Source organism: Eucalyptus grandis, chromosome 11, assembly GCF_016545825.1.
Source record: "Eucalyptus grandis isolate ANBG69807.140 chromosome 11, ASM1654582v1, whole genome shotgun sequence".
Classification (NCBI taxonomy): domain Eukaryota; kingdom Viridiplantae; phylum Streptophyta; class Magnoliopsida; order Myrtales; family Myrtaceae; genus Eucalyptus; species Eucalyptus grandis.
The window spans coordinates 10,139,078-10,148,932 of NC_052622.1; the positions used below are offsets into that span (position 1 = coordinate 10,139,078).

Consider the following 9,855-nt stretch of genomic DNA (forward strand, 5'->3'; position numbering starts at 1 on the left):
ATGGTAAATGTGCCGCACGTGTACCAATTTAGGTTTTTTATGATCGAAAAAATTAATTTAGAGTAAATTTGTCGTAAATATATTAGCTTGGGGTAAATTTGTCATAAGCTTTGAGATTTTTAATGGTATTAAAATGAATTTTCACATGACTTTTAACATAGAAATTAACGGAAAAATTTTTCGTAACCCTAAAACAAATGAAGTTTAAGAGTTCATTACATTTATTCAACGAAAAGAATGGAGGGCGCAAATGACGTAAAATAACTTTCAACTTCGGAAAAATAATACGTATAGCTTTAAATTTAAATGTACGGTGAGTCAGGGCGGTCAATCCGAAAGGGACTTATGAAATTTCCACAAAAAGAAAGAAACTCAACAATATCAATTCTGTCTTTCTATTACTATTATTGTCTTCTTTCTCTTCTTCCTCAATCGTACCATTCCGCGATTCTTCCTCTGCAACTTGGAGCTCGTCTCTCCACTTTGCTTCTCCTCACGTTGTACTCTGTCGGTCAGCGAGGTGCTTCTTCGGACACAGACAGCAATGGCTGACAACACACGGAACCCTTCTCGAGCCTAGCCACGGAACTGTTCCTCGGACGTCAAAGCTTCGTTTTTCACGTGCGGGGCTGCCCCTTCGCATCTTCCCCGGCTTTTCCCCCAAAAGAAATTCTTCCACTTTCCATCTGCATCTTTCCACTATCTCGCTTTCATCCCTTCTCTCCCCACCATTGGAACCTTTGCTCCATGCTCGCTGGTTCGCTTACGGACCAAGCCTTTTGCCTCGGAGCTCCGGCCGCGCCGCCCTGCCAGGAAAAATGAAGCGCCTCCCCGCCGCGCTTCCCCTGTTCTTGGCCCTCTGCCTGGTCGGGCCCCGCCGCGCCCGCTGCGAGAAGCCTGCGGTGGTCCGGGTCGGCGCCATCTTCACCCACGACTCGGTCATTGGGAGGGTCGCGAAGGCCGCGATGGAGGCCGCGGCCGCCGACGTGAACGCCGATCGGTCGATCCTGAACGGGACGGAGCTGAAGCTGGCCAAGGAAGACGCCAATTGCAGCGTCTTCATGGGGACCGTTGAGGGTGAGTTCGGATTTCTTTACCCATTTCCACGTTCAGTAAAAGTATGCACTTTTCTTTCTCGGTTCAGGATTTCGTTCTCGCAGTTATGTGATTTTTAATGTGAAAAGGACTCTTCCGGGGACTTCTTATTACTAAACTGGTCGCTTTTGAGGATTATAATTGGCCGGCGTTGACCATGGATGAACAACTTTCTGATTACTTCGTTGACCACGCTCCGCGTTCTTCTGAATACATTAAGGGCCCTGTCGTTGCTTTTCCTTTGCTTTAAAGTTTTAATTTTGCTCGTTCCAATTTTGCTTATTCTGTAATGAACTTTGAATGCTCATTGAGCCGTTTTAAAGGGGGAAAAGAAAACTGTAACGAAGATCTAGTTCAAGAACTCGATATGCGACAGAATGAACACAGTCATCGCGATATAATCCATTTTGATGATTTCATCATTTTCCTCATTTTTGGCTTGTTCGGATTATACTGGTTTTTGGGTTTTAGTTTCTATAAACAAAAGCAAGCAAGTCAGGCATGGATTTGCATGGTCTTTCACAAGCGTAGCAGGTTCTTTCGTGCTCTGAACTTAGTTGCATAGGCCTGTTCTTTAGTTTCTCTCTTTTCAAGAATTTGTACTCTGAACTCTGTTGCAGAGATTATGACTTGAAATCGGGTTGTTCTGTATCTGGCAGCCTTTAAAGTGATTGGCGAAGAGGTGGTGGCCATTATCGGGCCACAGTCCTCAGCGATAGCTCATATGATTGCCGAGATTGCGGATAATCTCCAAGTTCCTCTCGTCTCTTATTCAGCCACTGATCCTTCACTGTCTGCTCAGCAATTCTCATATTTCGTCCGCACTGCACAGAGTGACTCCTACCAAATGGCTGCAATGGCTGATTTGATTGATAATTATGGATGGAAAGATGTCATCGCCATCTATATTGATGATGAATTTGGGAGAAATGGGATATATGCTTTGGGTGATGAACTCGAGAAAAAAATGATGAAGATTTCATATAGGTTGCCTTTGCCTGTCCAGTATGATTCAAGACACATCACAGATACGCTCAATAAATCTAAAAGATTTGGTCCTCGTGTTTATGTTGTTCATGCAAATCTTGATCCTGCTTTCAGAATTTTTACCATAGCACAAGAACTGCAGATGATGGGAAGTGATTACGTGTGGCTGGCCACGGATTGGGTCTCTGCTACCTTAGATTCATTGTCTCCCAAAAACCATACATATATTGAGATTCTGAAAGGGGTAGTTGCGTTGCGCCCCCATACTCCAGATTCTGTCCGGAAGAGCACATTTATTGCCCGATGGAGAGACATGCAGACGAACAGGTTAACTGAGTCTGGACTAAATACTTATGGCCTTTGTGCGTATGATACAGTATGGGCAGTTGCGTATGCAATCGACAGGTACATAAAGGAGAATGGAAATTTTACATTCACATTCAGCAACGCCCTTTATGATGAGAAAACAAAGGAAAAGCAGCTTGGAAAGCTCAAGGTCTTTGATGGAGGATCTCTACTTCTGAAGAAATTGTTGCAGCTAAATTTCACTGGTTTGACAGGTCAAATTTACTTCAGTCCAGACAGGAATGTTCCGAGCAGTGGTTATGATGTCATCAACATAGATCAGAGAGGGATTCATTTGGTTGGATTTTGGTCTAATAAAACAGGTCTCTCAGTTGTACCACCCGAAAATATTGAAGGGGGTCATAGAAGTTATACCCATGAAGACCAGAAGCTCCGTAATGTGACTTGGCCTGGGGGAAAAACAGAAAAACCACGTGGCTGGGTGGTGGCAGACAGCGGGAACCCTCTAAGAATTGGAGTTCCAAACAGATTTAGCTTCACTGAATTTGTCATGGAGAACCACAGTAGTCATGAATTCCAAGGATATTGTGTTGATGTGTTCAATGAAGCAAGGAATTTGGTGCCATATGAAGTTCCATACAGATTCGAGGCTTATGGAGACGGACATTCAAATCCCAATTATGACAGTTTTATCAAAACGGTAGCAAATAATGTAAGTAAATCATACTCTTGTAGCCTGAAACGGAGAAAGTGATGAATTTATTGCCAAGATGTGATTGTTATTTTGATGTGCATCACATGAGGTGCATTTGTAGGACATGAAGTCATAATGCATGTGTGCAAGATGGGCTTGATTCTTATTGCTTAAAGTCTCATAGGATTTCTAACTGTATGTAAGCCACAAGAAAAAAAAGGGGTCAATATTATCCGAGTAAAATTTTCGTTTTGTCGGTATCTCCAGAGTAAACATACTCATGCTGGTTGCTTTAGGATTCTGTGGTCTTCTTCTACTGAAGCATGATTAATCCTGGTGAGTCCACCTATATCATTCTTGAAGTTTTAATGTTAGGTGTTTGATGCTGCTGTTGGAGACATTGCGATTGTGACAAACCGGACAAAACTTGTAGATTTTTCTCAGCCATTTGCTTCAAGTGGTCTTGTCATAGTGGCTCCAATCAAGGATTCTAAGTCAAGTGCTTGGGTATTTCTCGAACCTTTTTCAGCTGAGCTGTGGGTTGTTACAGCAGCTTCTTTCGTGATAATTGCTGTAGTCATTTGGATTCTTGAGCATCGAGTGAACAAGCATTTTAGGGGTTCTCCAAAGAGGCAAATTGCGACAATGTTCCTGTGAGCATCCTCTTTGCTTATGGACTTTCACTTGGGGTTTAGATTTCTAAGCATACATTTCACAATGTAAATTTTCCCATTGCAGGTTTAGCTTTTCAACTGTGTTTAAGAAGAACCGTAAGTATATCTTTGTACCTAGAATCATTTTGCTTATCTCTATTCATGATTAAAATAGTCGAACCTGGAATTTGATCCTTCTTTTAGATCTGTACAGATTGTCAAACTAAAATATTTCGACAGAATAGATATAGAAAATTGTTTGCATCAACTGAAGCCGGCTTTTTTACGTTCATGCGGCATCTGTTGGCAGAACATATTTATCTATTGTTCTTATTATCTTTACCTAGGTTTTGTCAGATGAGACATCTATTTGACCCATTAGTCTATGTTACATCGGATATACAGCATAATCATCATGGAAAAGGGATTTCATTCACATGTAGATACTAGGCAACAAAAGAATGCTGCTTTTAGAAATTGCATTTCAAGGACAAGTCCACTGGAGGAGTGGTTACTTCATATGTCACTGAAATTCTGCATGTTTCTGATGAAAGGAATTTGCATAAGAACCCATTTTTAAATAAGAGAATATCGATGTGTATACCCATATATACATTGTCACACACGTAGGTACGTGAAGAAATCAGTTTTCTATTTCTTGTAACATATATATATGATGTCCCTACGATGGAGTAGATCCGCTACATAATTATGCTTCATTCTAGAAACTATTAATTAATTGATGCTTCCCCTGGATTTTATATATTTGACTGATTTTAGTTGTGTTGTGTAATATCAGAAGAAGATACTGTAAGCCCACTGGGGCGTATGGTAATGGTAGTGTGGCTTTTCTTATTGTTGGTGATCACATCAAGCTACACAGCGAGCCTTTCTTCAATTCTTACAGTTCGACAGCTCTCATCACCCATCACAGGAATTGATAGCTTGATTGTAAGTAATTGGCCTATTGGCTATCAAGTGGGATCCTTTGCTCAAAGCTATTTACTGGAGAGTCTTTACATCTCCCCATCAAGATTAATTCCCTTAGGCTCACCTGAAGAGTATGAAAAAGCACTTCGGCTGGGGCCAAGCAATGGTGGGGTGGCTGCTATTGTTGATGAACAGCCATACGTGGAATTATTTCTATCAAAGCATACCCAATTTGGGATTATTGGGCAAGAATTTACCAGTGGTGGCTGGGGATTTGTGAGTAGCATTTTTACACGTATTGTTTCTGCATTTATGACAGGAACTGCTAAGGAAATTGTTTGGGCATAGCGCAATTGCAGTAGATGAATTGCAGAAAGTCCTCTACAAAATCAGTTGCCTTCTACATGTTCATAGTAGCTGAAAAAATTTGATAGACTACCACTGCTTCAAATTATTTATTGCATTAACTTTGAAATGATCATCTGCCCGCAAGTTCCCAAAAGCTTGACGAGAAAGGTCTTCATTTTATAAATCTACAATCATATTCTAGATCCTTAACATTTGGTCCTTTTTACTAATTTTGATATCATTTGCCAATCTAATTAGTTCAGATCAGAAGTTTTGATGATGGACAATATATCTGAATTTTGACTATGGCTGTTGTCATTCTCTAATGGATGTCTGTCTACATTATTTTTCAGGCCTTTCAGAGAGGTTCTCCACTGGCTGTTGACATATCAACCGCAATATTGAAACTGTCCGAGAGTGGGAAGCTCCAAGAGATTCACGAGAAGTGGTTTTGCAAAATGGGTTGTCCCAGTGGAAGGCAGGACTCAAAAGCTGAACAGCTCCACTTAATCAGCTTCTGGGGCCTCTATCTTCTATGTGGTGTCATTTCTGTCACAGCCCTTCTGGTGTTTCTGATCCGGATGATTTACTTGTTTGTCCAGTTCAAGAAGCAGCAAATGGTTACGAGCACTTTGCGCTCAGCATCCTCAAATTGGCAATGTTCTGATACACTTTTCAAATTTCTCGACTTTGTTGACGAGAAGGAAGAATCTACTAAGAAAAGCATGCCTCAAAATGAGAATGCTCAACAACAGCTCCCCTCATCAACATGCGATGACATGTCGTGAAATCGGACGGATTTTCACTAAGTTGGTTTTGTTAGGTAAAGCTTTTTGCACTACCTAGTTTCCTGTCAGGTATCGTTTATTCCCTCTCAATGTTCAGCGAAGCATGTAAATATATAAACCTCTTCCTTCTGTCGGGCCCTCATATAAGAAGGCAGTCTGATCAGAATTCTCTGGCTAGATAGCCTCTGGATTCTATCATTGCGTTGGTTCTTAAGTGCAGATTTTGTGTGTTTGGTATTTGAGTAACTGTAATTACATCGACTCGGTTTCGGTCCAAGAGTCTTATTATCCTTGACCTCCATTTAAGAACTTTCTTTTAAGTTTTTCAAGTAACATTATCGCCGCATCCACACAAGAGGGGCAACGACAGTAATCGCATTGTAGCTTGAGCGATGACTACATCCGAGATATGTGGCCTATGAATCATCCGAGTCGATCCCATTTGTAGTAAACCTGGACTACCATCGCTAGTCATGCTCTGGAGAAAGTCATCGCCCATTAGATCTTGCTTTGATTCTTTACTGGCAGTTTGGAGAGAATTATTTAGTTCGCACGCTAGGTGAAATACTGTTGGCGCCAAACTATCACATGCAGGAATATCCAACAAGGAAGATGCTTAAACTCTGAAAGCAAAGATAAAGAAGCTCATCAGCCACATGTTCCCAGCATCTGCTCCTGAGCAAATAGAAATCCTATCAAGTAATACTTGTCGTGCTTGACCAGCTAACGCGTTGTCAGTGATTCATCCAACCAAATTTAAGCGTCTTTCACACGTAGAAAGACTGACAGACGCATACGATGTGACGGATGCATACGGTGTGATGTTACGACGATATGTCACATTGTACATATGTTAATATAGGACGCCATCGCGTGCTCAAAACGGAGCCGTGTCCACAATATACTCTGCAAAGTCCTCTTAAAGGTTGTTGAACCCTCGTCAATGAGAGCAAACGAAGCCAACTTCAAAGATCAAGTGGACCAGAATGCGCTTCTCGAATTGACCCGCTGTCGATCTGCTCATTCACGATCATCTCCTCACGTCTCTTCTTCTGTCGCGCAGTCTCTGTTACATTGTTTTCGCGTTTAATACTAACGTCGTCCACACGTGTAAAGACTTTCCCTCGGTAGTTAAAGAATGGACAGATCTGGCAAGGCCTGCCCAAGTCCAAGCAACCCTTTGCGAGACTTGCAGTCTCCATCTATTTCCTTGTCTACTCAGGCGAACTCCCACGTCAAGATCAAGCACATATAGTCTAGGAATCTTGTCCATGTCGACGGTGGAGATTACTTTTCATATCCTGTCCCTTTCCAGGAATCTTTCTTCCTCGATCTCAGGATAATCTGAACCAGGGAAAAGAAAAAAAAAAAATCTGAGAACGAAGACAAAACATCTTTGGGGTATTTAGATATGGCCGCCAAGGTTTGAAAAGTCAGGTGTCCTGGTGGAGTCGCTCTCAGTCGAATCTCATGAAAACTAAGCAACGTGCTTTAAGAAAAATACCATTTTTTGACATTTGTGGTCTCTTCTGCTGCGTGGTTCTCACTCCATAATACGACACTTTGATTAATCTATTCACGGCAATGATTCCATTGGTGAAAGCCTACGACATATTTGGTGGTGAAAACGAAGAGGTGGTGGAGGTACCCATCTCCTGCTCTTTTTTACCCCCAATAGAACGCAAAAAGTCTATTCGAATCCGTACTTTTTGAAGTTGTTTATGACTTGAAACAAAGGCGGGTCGTCTCTCTTTTGGACCTTCTTTACAGAGCAAACATTCCTGAGGCGGCGTCATCGAAAAGATCGAGTCGAGATCGTGCCAATTTTACCCGTACTTCGCCCCAACGCATGCAAGAACAAACGTTGCATCTGGATCCATCCTCACCGGGGAATTGCCAGGCATCGTCCCCGTCCAACACGCAATGGATTGAGATGGGAATGAAACAAGAATAGGAAACTTCAGTTCCCTGGTTTAATGCGGAATCCCACACGACGCATCAGCCAAAGCACCGAATGGGACCTCTAGGATTGCCAGGTCTCGCACGTTTGGTTGCACTTGCTGACTAGGCGTTTCATTCAGTGTCATATTCTAATCACCATCAGCACATTAGAAACACTTACATTTAACGTGTGATATCCAAGAATCTAACTATTTCCCTGAGGACAACTGATGGCCCCCCTACTCGACATGCTGTCGACTCGGAGATGAATTCTTCTCAGTATTCGTTGCCAACTAACAGCGGAAAAAGGGTCTTCTGCTAGGATGCCGCACTGCTCCAAAACACGCTCGGCATCTCGTTCGGTTTGGTAGAGGGAGGATTTACCCAGTCACTGTAGTCTTACCTGACCGTTCGCTCGTGGATGCCTTGTCCTTTTCGGAACCATCGGATGAAGCACGATATAAACATTTATGGGGCATCGATGTGCCCCCATTTCGTGGCATCAATGCCGATGCTCTATGATGAAGATGAGTCACTTTGGCGTAGATATTTATCCATGTGGCCATATTCTTTTTTTTTTTTTTTTAAATTTTATTTATATGTTAGGTGTATTCCTGAACTTTGGAGCTTCTCTATAAAGAGTTTGATGGGGTCCTTAGTGGACCCACCTGAAGAAACCCATAAACTCATAAACCCCGACCCTCCCAACTTCCTAGTGTTTAATATGGCCATGTTCGAAACTCAAACGAAGAGCTATTAAGAAGAGCAATCAATTCCTAAATAGTACTTTCCATTCAGTCAAACTCCATTAACCTTTTCATTTTTAGTGCACTCATTTCCCACCGATCACTCCACACATCGTCTCTCCAGCTCTATCTTACCTACCCATGATGGATGATAAACTGCGCTACTAGGAAAAATACAACTAAACGGCTTAGTGCTTCATTAGTGCTTGTACAATGGATTCAGAACCAATCTCATAATCATCCCTGGCCTTTTCTGACTCTGTACTTCATGACATTTATAAAGATATTGGCCCAACATAACCATGAACTGCCTCCATTGGCGCGCTCCGCAGATCTCCAGACATCCATCCACGCCAAGAAAGGAATCTGGCCAGGTCTAGGGAGCCTGGATCGACCCCGAAATTAACCGAGGTGTGAAAGGAACAAACTGGAGGATTAAACAAAGGAAGATGCCGAGATGCCGAGATGCCGAGATTCCGAGCAGGTGAAAGTTGCGTGCGGGATAAATATCATACAGGGGGTCGCCCCAGGATGTGGCCCTCGAGGACGTCCTTTGCGATGTGTTGCGTCGCCATTGATGCCTAGTGGGAGTTTAAAAACTACGCGATGGCGTCTCCTACACTCGGTCCACGGACGGGACAGGGCTGCTGTGTCGTTATAATTGCAGCATCAAATGCCCCGGTTGACCCCGGCCCACGCGGGTCCCGCCTGCCGTCTCGTCTGTAAACTTCTGGCATCCCTAATTATTTCCTCGCTAATGATATATTATTCATCGGTAATTTATCCTTTCATGACTTATTGTTGGATGCCATAGGATATTACAGGTATATCCGTGACATCATAGTGAAAATGTAAAACAATGTATATCTGTGACATTACAGTGATTTTAGGATAATGTGAAGACCTAATTACCTTGGAGTACAACTCATAATTTATGGGATATGTAACATATCATGTATATTTTAGAACTTGGAATCGGTTATCTGATTTTCAATTTTACTTTAAAACCATACTTACCCCTAGTTTTCAGGTTTTTGTGATCTGAAATATTCAAAAAAAAAAAAAAAATAGTTTTGTTTATCTATGTTGATGGTAAATTTCTTATGTATGAAATGTAAGATTGATCATAACTTTCCTTTATACTATGTCAAATTTTGCAACCTGCGTGCGTTGGTAATATTCCTTGCTCTCATAATTTTTTTTTTTAACGGACAAATCTAAGTATTGATCATCTTAACATCTGTAACTTTCCTTTGACATTAATTAATTAAGAGAGAAAACCAATTTTAAGAAAAAGATTTCACAGGACACGTACTTCTTTTCTTTTTTTATTCGTTCCAACTTCCAATGATCCGCATTAAATACGA

At 41.8% G+C, this 9,855-nt stretch overlaps 1 protein-coding gene across 1 annotated transcript; it reads left to right on the forward strand.

Annotated features, from left to right (window-relative positions):
- Nucleotides 1–412: 412 nt before the first annotated feature.
- Nucleotides 413–6,102, forward strand: LOC104424760 (glutamate receptor 3.7). Its single transcript, XM_010037261.3, has 6 exons — nucleotides 413–1,077; nucleotides 1,755–3,100; nucleotides 3,458–3,735; nucleotides 3,821–3,852; nucleotides 4,535–4,941; nucleotides 5,367–6,102. Exons 1-6 carry the CDS (start codon nucleotides 819–821, stop codon nucleotides 5,799–5,801), a joined length of 2,757 nt encoding a protein of 918 aa, XP_010035563.2. The 5' UTR covers nucleotides 413–818; the 3' UTR covers nucleotides 5,802–6,102.
- Nucleotides 6,103–9,855: the final 3,753 nt, after the last annotated feature.